At 47.2% G+C, this 21,294-nt stretch overlaps 1 protein-coding gene across 1 annotated transcript in view; it reads right to left on the reverse strand.

The window, feature by feature from the left end:
• Positions 1–585: 585 nt before the first annotated feature.
• The window catches only part of LOC311239456 (CREB-regulated transcription coactivator 1-like), a gene marked incomplete at its 5' end in the record, with an annotated part of 140,486 nt that continues 119,777 nt past the window's right edge, over positions 586–21,294 (reverse strand). The window contains 1 exon segment of the mRNA XM_084327764.1: positions 586–3,044. Within this exon segment, the coding sequence (XP_084183890.1) occupies positions 2,839–3,044 (206 nt within the window). The 3' untranslated portion in view covers positions 586–2,838.

The following is a 21,294-nucleotide window of genomic DNA, read 5'->3' on the forward strand; positions in this document are numbered from 1 at the left end:
GAGGGGCGTCACACAGGGTTGGTTCAGGTTCCCTCACTGACCTGTTGCTCTCAAGTCATGCTACCATGGAAACATAGTCATGGATGGGAACAGGGTGGAAAGAAATCCCAACCTGAGCATGATATACGTAGGAGCAAAATGGCTGTCGCATGAATATGGTCAATCTTATAGTTTTCATAATAGTGATGAAATATACAGGGATGCTTCTCTCCAAAACAAACTGGAGGATAATGGAGGGGGTGTACATTTAACCTTTTCACTAACACACTACCAAAGGGTTAACCCTTTCACTGCGACAATACAGAAGGGTAACCCTTTGACAACCACACTACATAATGTTAACCCTTTCACTACCACACTACAGACCGTCTGTAGTGTGGTAGTGAAAGGCTAACCTTCGGTAGTGTGGTAGTGAAAGGGTTAAAAAGTGTCAAAAGAAAGATGACATGGCACCTTCACTCTGTGCGTTCTAAAGCATTCCTGCACATCGGCTTCCACAATATATTGGTATATTGTCTGTAATACCTCACAGTCCTAAATCAATTTCTTTTTAGTTTTGCATAGATATCATTACGCAAAATTCAATCACGTACTGTACATTTTATGAGAAAATAAACAACAACAACAACAACAACAACGACACAACAACAAGAAAGACCATAAACATCCAATTCACAACAAAGAACAACAACAACAACAGCAGCAACAACAACAAAAAGTTACGGATTAACTGGTTTCTTTTCTCCATTTCAAATGGACCGACACCGGGAGAACAGTGCCAACTCACTAGCTGAACATGAATACAACCATGATATGGAGATAATAACAGTGAAAAGTAATGGGATGAAGAGTATCAAAACTCAACAGCGCAAACTGTAAGTAAAACATTTACCTCATGTTTCCATTTTGACCCACGATTTTCGATAATATTCATCCTCATATGGAGATAAATTGTTGTTCCAATTTTAAGATGTAATGTGAACAGTATTAAAATAATCTAAAACCACCATCAACCACAATTTCAAGTTGTGTAAAATGACAGTCCTCACATTCACATCTTTTCCTCAAAAGTACCAGATGTTTTGTTAGATTAATATTTCCGAGTTGTTGTTTTAAGCATCAACTGTTATGGATTAGTTACTATTTTTTGTAATCAGATTACTGCAATCCTATTGCAAGTAATCTGTTACTTCCCGACCCTATAACTGAGTACAGTAAGGCAGAAACAGGCAATCACAGTGATTCATGCATAACTTAAGACTGCCTTTTGATCAAATTCTGACTTCTCTGTAGCAAAATGGACACTTCCTAGAAATACTGCTGTTTGCAAAACACCTCACTGAGTCACAACAAATCTTTCTTTCTCTGGGATAAGTAAGGAACAGCGAATCGGGCCCAACCCTGGCTTCTTTTGCGATGAGCCACGTAGTGAAAATAAACAATTTAGAGTGGGTGGCTGGGTAGCGCAGTGGACTAAGCACTCGCCTACCACCGCAGAGACTCTGGGATCGAATCCAGCTGTCAGCGGTACCTCCGGCTTGGTCAGTCGTCCTATCCAACACAATGCAGTGTTAGCGGGTGGGAAGCCGGCGGGGTATGTGTCCTGGTCGTTGTAAACTGCGACTCCTACTGGTCGGTCGGGCCGCCTGTTCAGCAGGGAGGGGATCTGGGGGAAATAGCGTGAACCTCCGCACGCGTTACGTTCCCCCAGTGAAACTCCTCGCTGTCAGGTGAAAAGAAGTCGCTGGCGACTCCACATGTATCGGAGGAGGCATCTGGTAGTTCTACACACTCCACAGGCCGACTGTGGGGCAATGCGCGCAACGACCAGGAAGGGAATTGGCATAACGACTAAATTGGAATGGGTGAAAAAATACAGAAAGCCCAAAAATAAAATAGAACAAGAAATGGTTTAGCACTCCGAATGATACTCAAACCAAAAGCACTCGGCACAGACGGGAAAACGAGGAGAGGAAGCGATAGAGACAAAAAGAAAAAACAAGAGAGGCGTTTCCTAAGAGTCAACCAGCTAGTGGATCACAGAGAGAGGTGAGATGATGTATAAATGGAGTTATTTTTTGTTTCAGTTTTTTTCTTTTTCTTATTTGGAAACAGTTGGCTTCAATCAGTCCAAAAATACCAAGTGAGAGACCACGACGAACTCCTTCAGACTAATGACCTGTCCATCCAGCGTCCGACACACAAGGTTCATGGGGAACATCTGTATGTAAAAAAAAAAACGAACAAAAAGAAATAAAAAAAGAAAAACAAGAAATGTTTCGTCATCGGCGACTAGTAACAGAACCATAGGATTCTCTAACAGATATTATGTCAGCGATCCGGTACCCTCTTCCTCAGCCATCCGGTATCATCTTCCTTAGCGATCCAGTAACATCTTCCTCGCTGTAGAAAACAGACATGCGACTGTGGCGGCCGTCTCCAAAACCAATTCATTTTCCTGCACCTTTCCCTCCAAAGCTCTTCTTAGGGGTTGGGTTGGGTTGGGTTTAGTTCTGTGTGTCTGTGTGTCTCTGTATGGGTGTGTGTGTGTGTGTGTGTGTGTGTGTGTGTGTGTGTGTGTGTGTGTGTGTGTGTGTGTGTGTGTGTGTGTGTGTGTGTGTGTGTGTGTGTGTGTGTGTGTGTGTGTAAGACGGAGCTGGAGTGTGTATGTGTTGGATTTTGGAGTGTGGGATGTATGCTCTGCAGCGCTGGGGGGCGTCAACTCTCTCCCACTCCTCAGAAACGGGACACTTCTTTCAGACACAGGTTGTACACATCAATGCTGCTGCTGTGTGCGTGTGTGTGTGTGTGTGCGTGTGTGTGTGTGTGTGTGTGTGGTTACAGTCGGTCAAGGCGGAAGGCGTCCTCTGTGGCTGCGTCGGCCAGGACCATGTCAGGGTCATTGAGCATGTGCAGTCCATCCAGCGTCAGCGGGTCCATCTTCAGCTCATCCAGGGGGAACGGGGAGTCAATGTCGAAGCTGACGTCGGTGGTCAGAGAGTTGGTCAGGTCCTTGGACAGGCTGGGGGGAGACTCTCCACTCACTGGAGGACAGAGAGAGAGAGAGACCGAATGAGAAAAGCCTTGACATCTTGGTTGGGCGGATGTGATCACCTAGCAGGTGATTATCACTACATGACAACCATGGCCAATGTGGCTGTGGCTTTGCGCCATATTGGTTGGCGAGACCTAGAGCCTATCCCCATTCGGCACCTAGTCTTGCGTTTAGGGTAGGTTTAGGTTTACTCTATTTGTTCAAGGGGGACAGTGTACATGAACACATTGTGTGCCAATGACGAGAAATCTCATTGTTGGCCGCCATGCGTTGTGTGCCAACAATGAGAAATCTCGTTATTTAATCGTTATTTCTTTTATTAGCGATATCCATTCATTTGTCATCCATCCAGCCTCACGTTATCATTGGGACTGTCTCTGAGCTCGAAAATGGCAAATACCGCCCCCTATCGTCTCCCGGATGGTATTGCACCCATTGGAATGGACTCAATGGAAATGCATGAGAAAAAAAAACTCCGGATTCCACATTTTACTTCTCAGGCATGTAACCTGAGACTATTGCATTCATTGAGGCAACCGAAAGCAGCGTGGATTATCTGTTTCGAGGTCTAACGTTGGATCAATAAACGTGATCGATATTTGGAATGGCGATCAGGAATTGGAATCATCTTTTTGCAGAACTGACTGAGGTAAGGAATCTATTTTACCAGTTTTGGGGTAATCAGATGTTTTTTTCACATATTTCACAACATGTGTGTGTGTGGCTGTGTGTGTGTGTATGACGTTAGCGCTGACCAGGTCATGGATAATCGATTTTTCAGCCCGCTTCACTAGCGTGCATAAGTACACATATACTATCGATAATCTAGTGTTTATTTGAAAACGATTCATAAATAGGCAGAAAAATTACAATGTGTTTTGTGTATTCCAGTAAATGGCTATTTTCGCGGATTATTCTGGAATCACTAGAAATCTTCAAAACTATACTCGTATTGAAAACGGTATCAAACGGAAATGTACTGATGAAAAAACAATCCGTACATGTGTACAAACGAAATTTTTGCCAAAAAGGCTAATTTCCATTGGTGGTCCCCCTACCAGAAGGTACAGGCTAAAATCCTATGTAAAAAATAGTTGCAATACAAACAATACAATACAAGAATACAAGCGAGATAAATAACAGGCGTTGCCAGACCTCTCTCCACACCACGTTAGCACTGTGCAAGCGCCGGAGAGACGTCTGGCTGAACCTATTGTCATTACAGTAAAGGGGAAATAATTTCTTTAAAACAATCATAATCTATAGACCGCCAGAACAAAGTGGCTTTTATGATACACTTGATGGGTGTTTAGCTGGGGTGGAAGGTGTAGAAAAAAATCGTATTGGGGACTGGAACACAGATATGCTATGTAAAGAAGCACCCGTCTTCAAGGCCTTCAGTAGGTTTTGTGATCTGCACAGTGTCAGCCAGCACGACTGTATGTGACTCAACACAAACTACCATTGATCTAATTCTGACCTCTGACAAGTCCATGATCTCCAACGAAGGGGTGATAGCATGTGGGTTAAGTGATGATTATATGATATTCTGTACCCGCATAAAGCTAAAACAAAAAGCCGGATGTCACAAAACAATCACATCTAGGGACCTCAAAACCTACTCTAGAGAGGCCTTTAACCTAGAACTGGAGAGCCTGGACTGGTCAGATGAGCTCAGTGGTACACTATTTGAAGAAACATGGCTTGGATTCAAAACCAAATTCACAACAATACTTAACGTAAGGTTATGTATATAACCAAGTTCTATGAATACTGGTGACGCTCAGCGTCAGTCTGCACTAACCTCACTTTGTGCACAGCACTGAATAAAAAACTCCACAATGTACCTTTACATACCGACATCCGTCTGGCCACACCCCTATCCGCTTACCTTCATAAGCAGGTGTGTGGTCACCTACTCGCCTCCTTCCCAAACTTTCACCACAAGGCGAGGTCAAGGGCCGCAGTGGCGTCCTGACGCTGAGCGTTACCAGTATTCATAGAACTTGGTTATATACATAACCTTACGTTCTATTTCATACTGGTTTCCGCTCAGCGTCAGTCTGCACAACAGGAGCTGAGCGGAAGTCAGAAGCTCGACAAATGTACCCCGCTGAGGCCCCCCACAACCATCAGACCGGAGAGGACCGAGCCCCCCCGACCCTCCCTAATGGAGGATACCCTGCCTATTGGAGGCTTACGGGAGGGAGACGGATCCGACCATGCGAAGAGGAACTCGAGCAACTCAACGCACAGGGTGAGCAGACCGTGGCTTGACCCCACGACTACGCACACGCACAACCCGCATGCCACCAGGGAACAAACGGAAGGAACAAACCTCGTTACTGCCCCCAAAATCACGGAGTCAAGAGCAACTCAACCCCGTGGCAAGGCCGTAGCAGCGGAGCGCGAAGGAAGACCCAGACCCCCTGAAGGGACTGGATCCCCTGGAAAAAGGGGGCCCGGAGAGGTCAATGACGCCAAGCATCAAGACCTCACCAGGCGGTCCCTTAGTGACACCGCCCCCCACATCGCCAGCGTATTCGGACAGGGCCCCTCCAAGAGCGGGCCCTTCCCCCCACTAGTACGCCGCCTGGCACACTGACCCTGCAACACAGGCAGTCAGCATGGCCGTAACTTGAAGCACTCAAAAGGCTAACCATAACGGAAGCAGGCAGCGCACCGGGGAAACCAGGCAGCAGGCTTTAGACCCAAGCCTGGAGCACTGCGGACAAGACAGGCGGCAAAGGGGTCAACTGAAAACAGCACCCCGGCGGAAGGGGCGTATGCTGGCATTGTTGCGCACCATGACAAAGCCTCCATCAAAAAACCCCCACCCAGAGGGGTCGAGGCAGAGAAGGCTGACACGATTGGCAGACGTCATGAACGTGCAGGGGCACACTCAACCGGGTAACCCGGGAGTTGACTCTGCTCCAACACACCAGGGAATCAACCACCCTCTTGGTACCACATACGGTGGTTGTTCCTATAACCCCTCAAGAAAAAACTCCAAAACACACCTGCGGGTATACACCAGCTATACCGCAGTACAAGTGCTTCAGTTTCCAAAAAAGGGTTATTCCAGGCCTACGGGTCAACGAAACATTACTTCAGACCGGGCCCGGCGGCTCAGGAAGCACACAGGGCTACCAGAGGAGGTCCAGAAGACCACCCCAACAGCCCCCTCTTCGCCATGCGTGAGAGAGGAGCGAAAAGAATGGAGAACCAGCCCCTTTACGATAGTGCAGAGTACAACATGCAGGAACTAGGCAAAATCTGCATATGGCTCGCCGACAACAAACTATCATTACACATGGGCAAAACAGAGTCCATTCTCTTCGGTTCAAATAACAAACTCAGCAAGACCGACGGCTTCTCGGTTGCAGTGGGTGACAATATTATCACAAGGAAAGATGAAATTACCTACCTGGGTTCCATCCTAGAGGCTAATCTTTCCTGTGACAAAATGGCATCCAATGTAATAAAAAAAGTCAACCAACGAACGCGATTCTTGTACCGGATCTCCTCTCTGGTAAACAAGAATACCCTGAAGACTCTAGCAGGAGCACTCATTCAAGGGTACTACGACTATGCTTGCACCTCATGGTACCAAAGCACCTCAAAGGCACTAAAAAACAAATTACAAACATCTCAAAACAAGCTAGTCAGACTACTGCTTGACCTAACTCCTAGAACCCACCTCACCCCTGCCCACTTTGACAACCTAGGATGGCTTAGAGTAGACGACAGAGTACAGCAACTTGCAATGGGCCTGGTCTACAAGATACACTACGCGACCAAGGTACCCATGTACATGTCAAAATACTTCCCAAAGGTCAGTGAATACCACGATCACAACACCAGAGGGAGCTCCACAAATCATGTAAAACCCAGATTCGGCTCAAACAAGGGACTAAACACGTTTCGCAATTATGCCACATCAATGTGGAACGCCCTACCTAAAGCTGTAAAGGAATGTGAATCACTACCCACTTTCAAAAACACTCAAAAAACACCTACGTGAGACTGCAATTCGAAACTGGCCCCTACAAATGTCCTAACCTAGTTGTACAGTAAATTACCAAGTAAGGCTTTGTCAGTATTCCAATGTACAGTGTAAAATGTGTGTGTGTCCCCTACCCAACCCCCCCCCCCCCTCCAATGTACAGCCCTCACCCAACCCCACCCCACCCACCCAACCTCCTCCAATGTACAGTTTCTACGCCAAATGTATATACACTCTTTTTCTGGACACTTTTGTATCACAAACAGTACTGTATTTGCAAATCTGATATGTCATAAATGTATAGATGTAGCAGTACTGTCTATCTGTATGTCATGTATGTCATATATGTTATGATGAATTGAAAATGGGGGACCCTGATGTAAACAAGACGAAAGTCTTTCTCTGGTCTGCATCCCCTTAACAATTGTATGTATTGAGCTGTACTGTACTGTACCCATTCTGCAATCTGTTAATAAACTTTTCAATCAATCAACAAAGGGTCCCCATAACGCCTAACCCTGTGACACCCGGGCCGACCCGGCATTCCCCCCCCCCGAAAAAAGCACAAGTCCCTCAGGGTACCAGAACAGCAGATCTGCGTCCCCGGCGGACAACGGGTTAACTGACCTGGACCAGCGCGACCAGAACCAGTCCCGTGCCCTAACCACGCCGACATGCCCACTCCAGGAGAGGGGGTAGGTATGCGTGTCGATCTAAAACATGAAAAGAGGGCGCCAACCAGACGTTCCCATTTGTACCGCGCTCAGTGGCCCACCCAAAGGGCGTGAGACCCCTCTACCTATGTTCTGATCTATTCCGTTAACATCCCCCAGATATGAACGAGAATCCATCAAGACCCAGCAACAGGCGCTCGGAAGAGGAAAAAATCCCCCATCCCAGTTGCCCTATAAAAACGCTGTTTTAAGCAACCAAGGCGTACTAGCCTCCTGCATGATTCTTATCAGAAAACACCCAGAGCCAGCACTATGTACGCGTCGAGACCCAAACACATCAATGGATAGTCTAACCAGACACCAGACATTGGTCCTTCAAGTCGCCTGGGAGAACGACAAGAAGTTGTCGTGCTTCATATACTTCACTCTTTTTATTATTAAAAAGAAAGAAACACCGACTGACATGAATCCCACGTGACGCGGCCGAGGGTAATTTTTTTTTACATTTTTACATCCCGCCACCCTCACCACAGAGAGGAGACGGGAATCCTCAGAGAGACTTCCCACGTGAGCCATAGATTGAAAAGTCACGGTAACATTGAGTCATGTGACCAACAGACTCAAGTCACACGTATATCGAGCGTAGTAGAACAGTAAGTTCCTACGCTCTGCCCCGACAACTTGACAATAACAGACCCTACATACGGGTCTGAAAAAACTCACGGAGGCCGTCGTCCAATAGAAACGTGCCTAGTGACGTTTGCTATGACAGGGGGAAACCCATGACTCAACCGCCTGTGATAGGTGCGGAGTCAGGGAAACCCCCCCCCCCCTGTGCCAAGCTGCCTAACAGCTTGGCCCTGACCGAATGAAAAGAGAGTCCCAGAAACCCCCTGACCAATCAGAAGAGGGAAGGAGGGGTTTATCCGGTACCCCCTCGCAAGCCCAACCCTTGCATACGACAACAACAAACAGCCATATGATACCTTAAGTAGCCAATATGCTAATGACAGCGCAAAGCTAATTCAATGCACGCTAGCCACAGACACATCTGTGATAAGGGTTTATAACAAGGCCAAGTTATGTGTGAACCCGACACCCGTATCCATGTTGTAAGACACAGAAAAATCTGATAGAGAGAGAGAGCGGCTGAGCCGCGGTACTTTTTCATACGAGCATTACTGCAGACCAACACAATAGTGTTGCGGCTCAATATCACTGTTTAAGCAACAGAGCACACAACTAACCTCTACCTTTATGTGAAGATTCAGGTCGAGGCAGAAAAAAACCTTTTCAACCGAGTGAAAGCTGCAGGCCTTGCTTAAGCTCTAACATGAATGTAGCGTCTAGCCCTCCTATCAAACCCATACTAGCAAAAGATTCACACATCGTATCCCCATCATATGTTTGGTGAATAAACACACAGTTTGTAACAAAAAATACAGTCCCTCCTTTTAGGAGGGACTCTTTATTTTCTAAACAAATTATATTTGGGCCGGGAAGGGAACAGGGGGGGACCACAGAGGGAAAAAGTTAACTTTTTTCAGCGACGCCTGCCACGAGCCGCTCGGGACTTGCCACCCCGGGGAGCCCCGGAGGGATGGTAAACGATCGGCGGCTGGTCATGACGATCCCTACCGTCACCTCCGGGCGTAGATGGGCCGGCTGCAGTGGCGGAGGCGCCCTCTCTCCTCCTGGCCTTCTTTGCCGAAGGTCCAGCAGTGGCGGTGGTAGCAGCGGCGGCTACGGCGGCGGAACCCCGACGACGAGCCTACCGTCTGACCCCACCGGCGACATCGGGCGGGGGGAAATGAGGCTGGAGCACGGAACGCTCCTCCTGCATCTCCCTGCAGGTTGAGGTCATCAGCTGCAGTGCCGACCCGAAAAGTCCAGCATCGGAGAGGGGTGCCGTCAGAAGTGGAGTCCTCTTCTTCTCCGGCACACGCGCCTGCTCCAGCCAAAGGTGGCGCTGGACTAGAGTGGCCAGGGCACGTACTTTCCCAGCGGCTATGGCCTGCGGCTGGATCAGATGCAGGATGGCTCCTGCCGACTGGGCGAGCTGATCATGTTGCAAATCAGTCAGCTCCGTACCGCCCGTCAGTATCCCGGACATGAAGTTAGAAGTGGCAGCCAGAGATTGCGTCGCGGAGATAAATGACTGGTCACTCCAGAAAGCCAACCGCCTCGCCGATTTCCCTTGGGGAACCGGCTTCCGTAACGGCTCCCACACCACCTCAGGACAAAGGAGCGCCGCCATCGGCCTATCAAGCCGAGGCACGCCCTCCTTCATGCCTTCTACCAAACCCACCACCCTCGTGACTTGCACGTAGGCGGGGGTAAGGCCCATGATGTGGGAGACCACCTGTCCCTGACGGACATAGGCCTCCATTGAGGGGAAAAATGGACAGACAACGTCCACCCCTCTCACCGGACGGCGTTGCCATAGATGACCTATGAGATCGTCAGGAATAGGAACAGGCAGTGGCTGCGGCAGCGGCACGCCGTTTGCGACTGCCGCCATGAGCTCGGGGAACAAAGCACGCAGTTCCCCCTGCATACTTTCCCCCACCGAGCTCGCGTCCCTCACATGCAGCAGACTACTGGTTAAAGAGCCACATTCTGATAAATAATAATAATAATTAATTTAATTTATATAGCGCTTCTCAATAACCCGAAGTCGCTGACAGTAGTCGGGAGCAGGAGTACAAACAAAGAAATGAAAGCAAAGAAACAAAAACAAAAACAACAAAGAAACAAAAACAAAAGGAACATGAGACCATGGGGGGAACAGGGGAGACAGCCTGATAACACAAAAAAGACTAGAGACAGACATCAATCAGGTTGGAGGGGAGGGGGGGGGGGGGGGGGGGGTTGAAGGGCGGGGGGGGGGGGGGGTTGAAGGCAAGGGAGAACAGGTGGGTTTTGAGGCGAGCTTTGAAGGTGGAGAGTGTAGGGGAGTCTCTGATGGACTGGGGGAGGGAGTTCCAGAGTCGGGGTGCAGTACGAGAGATGTGTGATGTGGCTGATAGCAGGGCATCCCGCCGCCGAGTCGGAGGTTCTAACCCAACATCTGCGTACGAGGAATCCCAAGGAGACATCTCACCCCCCTCCAGTGTTACCTGGACGGGCGGGGGACATGTTTCCACCGGGGCTTCGAACAAGAACCCGTCCGCTTCTACCATGTAGTCCTCTGTTTTCATCGGCCATGGAGAATCAGACGCATCCTCATCCGGCTCCAGCAACTCACCAAAACCAGGCCGTTCGTGTCTACAAGCCACCATCTTGCGACGGGAGCGAGCTGACGCAAAAAGTTTGCGTCTCAAATCCCCCGCAACCAGAGGAGCCGGCCGCCCAACAGCGGACGACTCCCCGGAGGCAGAGGAACCAGAGCCGGAACCAGGCCATCGCACAGGAGACGGCGCTGGTGCACCAGCTCCTTGGAGAGGCAAACTATCCATCGGACGCCTACCGGGCGTGGCTGCCGACCACGAAAGAGGCCTCAACCCCGCTCCAAGACGCACGACAGAGGAGGCAATGGAGAACCGCTTGTGAAGGGTGACGTTGCGAGCGCGACCCTCCCAGGTAAACATTATGACTTCGCTTTTTTCTTCTTAAATATATGAGAGAAGAAAAAAGCAAGAAAAAATGTAAACACGCATCAACTTTCTTCGCTAACAACCTCGTCAAGTGGGGTATATACCAAGGCACTTCCTTGTGGTGAAAGTGAAGAAGGAGGCGAGTAGGTGACCACACACCTGCTTATGAAGGTAAGCGGATAGGGGTGTGGCCAGACGGATGTCGGTATGTAAAGGTACATTGTGGAGTTTTTTTATTCAGTGCTGTGCACGAAGTGAGGTTAGTGCAGACTGACGCTGAGCGGAAACCAGTATGAAATAGAACAACATGGCCCCCTAAGAACCACCAGGGTTAAAAATCATGCTGAACCATGGATGCACTCTGAAATACTGACCGCTATGAAAACCAGAAACAAAAACTCTGAACTTCATAAAAGTATTTTTTTGTATTTTGTATTTTGTATTTGTTTATTTATTTTTTACCCAGGGACAGTGCACATTAATGAACATCTTCAGTTTCCACATCAATATAAATGTGCCAGATTTGAGCTAATTAGCTAGTCAGACAAAGCTTGCCAAAAGCTCAAACAGTGTTCTCCAAGCCCACGTGGATGAACTCAAAATACAAAGAAACAGACTAAGAAACGATGTAAACACCATGATCAAATCTGCAACAAAATATTTCATCAATGACAAAACTGAGGAAAACAACAAAAACAAACCCTGTGAACTTTGGAAATTACTCAACAACCAACTAGGCTGCAGCAAAAAACTAAAAAACAGGTTTACAAACATAAACATAAAGACAGAAACCACTCATCACAGACAAGCTGGATGTGACCAAGTCTTAAACATATTCTTCACTAACATAGCCACAACACTGGTTAATAAACTACCCTCCCACTCAGGGCATTATGGGGTAGAACACATAGTAGCATACTACAAAAAACTAGATTCCGCAAAGACGACTTCAAACTGGAAATGGTAACAACAGATGAGGTACTCAAAAAACTGAGCGCCCTCCAACCTAACAAGGCCACTGGCCATGACAACATCCCCTCCAAATTCCTCAGAGACTCAGCAGCCGCCATCACCCCAGTCATCACACACATAATAAACCTCTCCATAAAACAGGGACACGTCCCCAAGGACTTCAAAATTGCGAGAGTGACCCCCCTGCACAAAAAGGCAGCAAATTAGACCCAGGCAACTACCGCCCTGTTTCTATTCTTACCTCTATCTCGAAAGTCATGGAAAAAATTGTCTACGAACAGGCTACGATAAATTTGACTTTACCTGCCTTGTTGAGACATGGCAGATACCAAATGAGTTCTTAACACTCAACCAGGCCACCCCACCAGGCTACACATACCTACAACAACCCCGTGTTGGAAGGCGGGGTGGTGGACTTGCTGTTCTCCATCGTACCTCTTTCAAGGTTAAGGCTGTCCCCACCCCTCCTGCTACATCATTTGAATGCCTTGCCTTCAAACTGCTTGGTCCCCAGCCTGTGCTTGTCTTCCTGATTTACCGTCCCCCTCCTTCCTCCCCCGTGTTTATTTCAGAATTATCTGATCTACTCACCTCCGTCAGCTCATCCACCTACTCAATTCTCCTTCAACATCACCGCCTCCGACGACCTCCTGTCCCTCCTTGAATGCCACAATCTCACCCAGCATGTAGATTTCCCCACCCACACCAGAGGCCACATACTGGACCTGGTGTGTTCCACCGAGACCATCACTCCCTCCAATCTCAGTGGAGTGGACCTCCACGTTGCTGATCATCTTGCAGTTAAGTTCTTAGTTCCTGTCCCCTCCTCCTCTGGCCGCCCACAGCGCCCCATGACATACAGGAACACAAAAAACATCACCCCCACTGACCTCACCAACGCCCTGAGCTCTCACCTCGCTCATGATTCTCAGCTGCTCTCAACCATTGAGTTGGTGAACACCTACAACACAGCCCTAGCTGCCACCCTGGACTCCCTCGCACCCCTTAAAACCCGCACTGTTACATTTACACAGAAACTTGAACTTGAAACACACTCCGCCCCCTGGTACACCCCTGAGCTCCACTCCATGAAAGCCAAAGGCCGCCAGTTGGAGAGGCGCTGCAGGAAAACAGGCCTCGCTGTTCATGCCCAGGCCTACTCTGACCACATCATCTCCTACAGACTCGCCCTCACCCAAACCAAGTCCTCCTTCTACTCTGATGTCATCGCCAAAGGCCAAGGGAATTCCAAAGCCCTCTTCTCCACCATCACCAAACTCCTCCAGCCCCCCATGACAACCCCCTCCAGACCACCTCCTCTGATCTCTGATTCACGGAATTCTTCCAAACCAAGATCGATGCCATCTACCAGCAGCTCCAGTCTACTCCTGTGTCCCCCACACCTCCGTTTGTTAAACATGACCCTCTGCCCCATCCCACCTACTCCTTTTCATCCTTCTCCCTGGTGGACACCGACTCCATTATGAAGTTGGTGTCGGCCTCTAAATCCTCCACCTGCTCTCTGGACCCCATGCCCACCACCCTGGTGAAGGCTGGCCTGCCTGCCCTATGTCCTCTCATGGTAGACATAATTAACTCATCCCTGTCCACTGGCTCCGTCCCTGCTGACTTGAAGGTGGCAGCAGTCACCCCAATTCTCAAAAAACCCGGTCTGGACCCCGATAACCTCAACAACTTCCGCCCCATTTCCAACCTCCCCTTCCTCAGCAAGGTCCTCGAGCGCGGAGTAGCCGCCCAGCTACAGGGTCACATGGCCCACCATGACCTGTTTGAACCACTCCAGTCTGGGTTCAGGGCTAAACACAGCACCAAGACCGCCCTGATCAAGGTAACAAATGACCTCCTCATGGCTGCTGATGCTGGCTACATCAACATCCTCATCCTCCTGGACCTCTCAGCTGCTTTCGACACCATCTCACACTCAATCCTCCTAGACCGCCTGGAAAGTGTCCTTGGCATCACTGGTACCCCCTTGTCCTGGTTCACATCCTACCTTACCAACAGGTGGCAGTATGTTTCCCTCTGGGGGTCCAGGTCAGCTCCAGCACCTGTTAAACAGGGTGTTCCCCAGGGTTCGGTGCTAGGTCCGCTCCTTTTTATGATCTACCTCCTCCCACTCGGTGATATTATAAGGAAACATGGCCTCCACTTCCACTCTTACGCAGACGACACACAGCTTTACCTCCACACCAAACCCTCGGCTCCCCTTCCTCCCCCCTCCCTCACTGCCTGCCTCCAGGACATAAAAACATGGATGACCACCAACGTCCTTCAACTCAACAGCAAGAAGACTGAATTAATAGTTGTAGCCTCCCCAGCCCTCCTCCAAAAGATCGACCACCTTGTTCTCTCCGTGGATGGCTACTCCATCTGCCCCTCCACGGAGGTAAAGAACCTGGGCGTAGTACTGGACTCAACCCTCTCATTTCACCCTCACGTCAAGTCTGTCACCAGATCCGCCTTATTCCACCTCAGAACCATTTCCCGCCTCCGCCCCTCACTCTCCGACACCTCAGCGGAAACACTCATTCATGTCTTCATCACTTCCCGCCTCGACTACTCGGAATCCTTCTTGGTGCTTACAAGAAGGTTCTGGATTGCTTACAGTACGTCCAAAACTCTGCTGCGAGGGTCCTCACGCACACCAAACTCTGGCAGCACATCACCCCCAACCTGCAAAAACTCCACTGGCTCCCCAACAACTACCGAATCCCCTACAAGATCCTCCTCCTCACCTACAAATCCCTGCACGGGTTGGCCCATTCCTACCTGACCAACCTACTCCAACCCTACACTCCAGCACGAGGCCTCCGCTCCTCCAACTCCGACCTCCTCACCATCCCCCGCACCAGGCGTTCCACACTGGGTGACCGAGCTTTCGCTGTAGCTGCCCATAGATATATATAGAACACTAGATAGCTTGCCCGCGCTGCCGGCCAATGGAGAGCGACGTCACTGAACCGCCGCCATCTTGTGAGGGTCAGCCTTGAGTGAGAGTGAATGAGCTGCACAGACAAAAATACTCATAACTCGCTGAAATATTGACGGATTTACAAACGGTTTGGTTTATTACAAGCATTATTAAGGTGGCTATGATTCAAGCGGTTTGTAAAAAAAAACATCTTTAAACATTTTACAAACCAACCCGTTTGTAAATCCGTCAATATTTCAGCGAGTTATGAGTATTTTTGTCTGTGCAGTTCACTCACTCTCACTCAAGGCTGACCCTCACAAGATGGCGGCGGTTCAGTGACGCTGGTGACTCCGCCTTAAGCTATCTAGTGTTCTATAGATATCCATGTAGCTGCTCCCAGGCTGTGGAACTCCCTCTCCCCCTCCATCCGAGGCTCTGACACCATCAACCTCTTCAAAACCAACCTAAAAACCCACCTGTTCACACTTGCCTTCATGCAACATGGCCCCGCTCCCAAGTAGCCCACCCCTGACTCTTTTCTTTTAAGCCACAGATCCCGTTGTTTTGTTTTGTTTTCTGTTTTTTGTTTGTTAATTTCAACCACTTCATCAAATTGGACAGCACCTTGCTTCCTTTATTTTTTGTATCCTATTTGTTTTTTCCTGTTGTTACTATACACATATATTAATAATTTTTATTTGTATCTTTTATTTTTTCAAAAAAATAAATGTCCACCCTTTCCTTGTACAGTGTCCTTGAGTCTGAGAAAGGCGCTTCTCTCTTAAAATCCAATTTATTATTATTATTATTAATATTAATATTAATATTATTATTATTATTATTATTATTATTATTATTATTATTATTATTATTATTATTATTATTATTATTATTATTATTATTATTATTATTATTATTATTATTATTATTATTATTATAGGTCGAAAAGTACCTTGCGGAAAAAAATCTAATTTACGAATTCCAATCTGGCTTCAGAACATCCCACTCCACTGACACATGCCTTCTCTATTTGAACGACCACATCAAACAAGAGGTGGACACGGGCAAATACTGCGGCATGGTCATGCTGGACCTCCAAAAGGCTTTCGACACTGTCAATCACTCCATTCTGATTGACAAGCTAAAAGCAATTGGTTTTGATAGTTTATCAGTGAGCTGGATGCAATCCTACCTGGAGGGGAGAGAACAGATGGTAGAGGTAAACGGTACCCTATCCCCCCCCCTCCCAGTGAGCTGTGGTGTTCCACAAGGAAGCATACTAGGACCGTTACTGTTCCTAATTTATGCAAATGACATGTCATCAGCTTGTGACTGCAACTTGTTCCTGTTCGCGGATGACTCATCCCTGCTGGTCTCTGACAAGAACAAGTTACAGGTTGAACAAACCCTCAGCTCAGAACTCGGCGGAATCTGCACCTGGCTCGCTGATAACAAACTATCATTACACCTGGGCAAAACAGAGTCCATTCTCTTCTGATCAAATAACAAACTCAGCAAGACCAACGACTTCTCTGTTACAGTGGGTGACAATATTGTCACAAGGAAAGATTAAATTACATACCTGGGTTCCATCCTAGAGGCAAATCTTTCCTGTGACAAGATGGCATCCAATGTAATAAAAAAAGTCAACCAAAGAACAAGATTCTTGTACCGGATCTTCTCTCTGGTAAACAAGAATACCCTGAAGACACAGGAGCACTCATTCAAGGGTACTACGACTATGCTTGCACATCATGGTACCAAAGCACCTCAAAGGCACTAAAAACAAGATTACAAACATCACAAAACTAACTGGTTAGACTACTGCTTGACCTTACTCCTAGAACCCACCTCTGCCCATTTTGACAACCTAGGATGGCTTAGAGTAGACGACAGAGTACAGCAACTTGCAATGGGCCTGGTCTACAAATCGTGCCATTCCTCACTTGGATCAACAATCAATCTGAAATCAATGCTATATTATCAGTATTATGTTTCATCATGCATGCATTAAAGCAGGGGTCTCAAACTCAATTTACCTGGGGGCCGCTGGAGGTAGAGTCTGGGTGAGGCTGGGCCGCATCAAATATTCCACAAAAAAAGGGTTTCAAGTATTAAAAAAAAAAAAAGTACAACTGATCCAATCTTCTCAATCTTTAGCAATAACATTTCAGAACATGAACAGTTCTTCAGAATATGAATGGTTCTTCAGAACATATGCTTCTCAGTGGTGTCAGTGGACTCCTCCACAGCTATGGAAATGTACTGTGCATTTTTTTTATTCTATCACAAAGCTGTTTAATCAAATCACCAGCCAGTATTTCAGTTATTCTAGTTGCTGTGCTATCTGAGGGGGATTTGCTTTTGTTTGCCTTCAAACATGGTCTCCATCACTTCAGTCATACATTATTTTCAAATTGCCACCCTTCACAAGAGCTACCGTTTCTTGGCATATAGTCACATTGGTTTGGTGCTGGGACTCAGGATGAACGCATATTTTTCAGTCCATTCACCTTTGAATTGCAGTCGACTTTTCTTTTACTGACCATCTTTGAAAATGCCATATTTTTCTGCTGGCTGCCTGCTGGCGAAACTAGGCTAATAGCTACATTTATCTCACGGAGATAAAACTGGGAGCGAGTTTACTGTAGATGCGCTGTCAACTCTGCTCTGACTCAGACTGTTTAAGACCCGCCCTACTCTGCCTCTGATTCGCAGAATGTGGGTGAGGGGGGAAAACACTGACGGGACACTGAATGTGATTGGACCAGACCCGTACACAGACACAGACAGACAGTGGCAGTGCAGCCGGACATGCAGAGCACTGCTCGCAGTCAGAGGAGATAGCGAGGATGCATTTGCCTTCCACTTTACTTGATATCACTCCGGAATCACGTTTCAACCAAGTCACTAATGTAACGTTGCTGTCATGAGCCTGCGCTATGGTAGCCTACAAGTGATAAAATAAATAAAACTTCCAACTCTCGCGCAACGACTCGGCAAACAGTTGCGCACGGGCCGCATTAACACTAAACTTTGATGTCAAGTAGGGGGCCGCAAAATATCATCCCTCGGGCCACAATTGGCCCACGGGCCGCGAGTTTGAGACCCCTGCATTAAAGGGAGGGGGGGGGGGTTTCTATGCTTCGATCATCACCAACGGCATACGTTGTGGAGTAATGTTACAGGACACACACGGATCAAAATTAAGGCATGCTCGGATCAACGCAAGATTGATAACATATAGCCCTTACCTTGACTAGGAGGTACTGCAAAAAGAATATTCCAATTATCTGATCGCCATTCCAAGTATTGATCTCGATCGTGTTGCCAAGATAATCCACCGAAATACATGAATCGACGGTGCTTGGTTCTCCCCAGTCCATGTGTTATAAACGTTACTACTGCCCGGGTAGGAAAACCCGGATCGGACTTGTTAGATCAACATACATGCTGAGGCGGTCAGGTGGCGTAGCGGAGATTGTGCTCGTCACCAATGCAAGAGGCTGCGGTCTCGACTCCCGGAGAGTCAGCATTGCCTTGGCTCGGGCTGATCGCTATACTAACTCGTTTGGCTGAGTTAGGGGGAGGGGAGCCGTGGGTGGGTCCTGGGCGTTGTGGACAGCGACCCCTACAGTTCGGTCGGGGCGCCTGCTCAGCGAAGGTAGGATCTGGTGAGAGGTAGTGCGGCCTCCCACACGTTACACTCTCCCAGTGAGAATCTGCGCGGCCAGGCTGGCTGCCGGCTGGCTGCACATGCGTCGGAAGAAAGCATGTGACAGTCTCCGGCCTCTCGGACCAACAGTAGGGGAAAGTGCGCAATAACCAGGAAGGGGGTTGGGAATTGGCATAACGACTAACAGTGGGATGGGAGAAAAATCGGAAAAAGAAGGAGGGGGAAAAAGATAATAAAAAAAACATACATGCTGAGCCAGAGAGAATCCAAGGACGTGCAATAGCGGCCGCAAGGCGTTAGGCGGCGGTATTGGACATTTGCAGACCTATTCAGGACAGCCTGCCCCGATGGATTATGAATGGCAATAGCGAATAAAAGAAATAACAACCCAGAAACAAGAATCTTCGTTTTTTGGCACTGAACCGTTGGAAACGAGAATTCTCATGAACGGCAACCAAAGGGTTAAAAGGACACATTTTCTGTTTTGATATGTTGTGAAATGTGTGAAAGAAAGAGAAAGTGTTCTGTGTTGTTTGTTCTGTGTTGTTTGTTCTGTGCTGTTTGTTCTGTGTTGTTTGTTCTGTGTTATGTGTTGTTTGTTCTGCGTTATGTGTTGTTTGTTATGTTATGTTATGTGTTGTTTGTTATGTGTTATGTGTTGTTTGTTATGTGTTGTTAATTGTTTGTCCTGTGTTGTGCAGTGGCGAATATTCATGGGAGCCAAGGGAAGCCAAGCGTCCTCAAAAATATAACAAGTACAATTCTTTATTTTTTTTATAAAATCTTTTTATATATATATATATTAAAAAAAAGATTATAGTTTACATTCATAAGAAAATCATTATTTTTCATCTCTGTTATAATAATTGTCTCCTTCCTGGAGAAATTAACTGAACGAGCGAAACTGTGCCCACTCTCTATAACACTCACTGCACTGACTGGCTGCAGGCAGCCAGGAAGCTGAGGCAGCCCAGGTACACTGCTGGTAGCATTATTTTGATTGACATTGAAGCCAGGCTTGGATGCCAATTTCTGGCTTCCCTTAAAAAATAATTAGCCAATAAGATTCTAGCTTAATTCAATGGGGTTGGTCTTAACGGCCCACCATCCTGGTGAACTGAGGATTCCAGGTGAGACTGGCTTCAGCCTGCCCCAGAAGTTCAAGACCAATCAAATCACATTAAAAGCTAAACGTGACAACGTCATCGCCTCATTCGAAGTTTCTAGCTAGCTAGCCAGTTGAACAATCAAGTTAATAATGGAAGGTGACGGAGATCTTGTCGAGTACCTATTAGTAAATGATTTCACAAAATTAAAATTTGAACAACGACTGTGCATTGTTCAGGCAAGAGCCGGGAATAGGGGTGGACAACATAGTTTTAATGTCGACAACTACACAAGGACTGAATGGCTAACTGGTTCGGCTAACAGATGACAATTGTTTTGCTGGAGATGTTTGATGTTTGACAAAGCGGGACTAAACAATCCCTGGACCACCACTGGATATTCGGATCTAACCAATCTGTCCAGGTCCATTGACAGACATGGCAAGTCAAAGAACGACATCACTGGGTGAGTGAAATCAAATCACCGGTGCTAGCTGGCTAACTAGCTAATGTTGGTTAGCTCCTCTCAAAACGAATGGTTTGGTATGACCGTCAAGTTATTTATATTTGACATTAGCTATTTATGGGTAGAATATTCTGAGTTTCCTTTTTATGGCTTGTTAGCTAACGTTATGTAGCTAACGTTACTTTCCATGCAAACCAAACTTGGCCAAGGGCTAACGTTAGCTAATTACCCCGTGCATTGAGTATTATTTTCAGATAACAGCACACCACGTCATGTATTATCCCTTATGTAGTGATATGCAGTAGGGACTATATAATGCCGGTGCGTGACCCAGACGGTATATATGGGTGCACCAGTAGATTCTATTGTGCTATATTTAATTTTGTTTATATCCCATTTAATTGTATTCAATATCTTTATTAAGTTGTAAAGCCCTGGCCTATATTTGATTTCATAATTATATTCTATTCTATTGTGCTTAACTTAGTACAGGACGAAATGTAAGGTGGCATAGTCAGTCGCTTATAGCCTCATTTATAATAGTGTTCACTGCCAGACTTGGAGCAAATCGCGCCACTTTGCGAAGGCTATCTCGGCCTGGAGCTGCATATTTCTCTAAACAAAATCAAATACCGTTTATAAGATCTATTTTCTGGTGTTCCAACGAAACCTTAATCAACAAAATCCGTCCATGGATTCTGGCTGTACAGGACTAAATGTAAGGTGGCATAGTCAGTCGCTTATAGCCTCATTTACAATAGCGTTCACTGCCAGACTTGGAGCAAATCACGCCACTTTGCGAAGGCTA

The sequence above is a fragment of the Notolepis coatsorum genome (genome assembly GCF_963971535.1).
Source record: "Notolepis coatsorum genome assembly, chromosome: 13".
Taxonomy (NCBI): Eukaryota; Metazoa; Chordata; class Actinopteri; order Aulopiformes; family Paralepididae; genus Notolepis; species Notolepis coatsorum.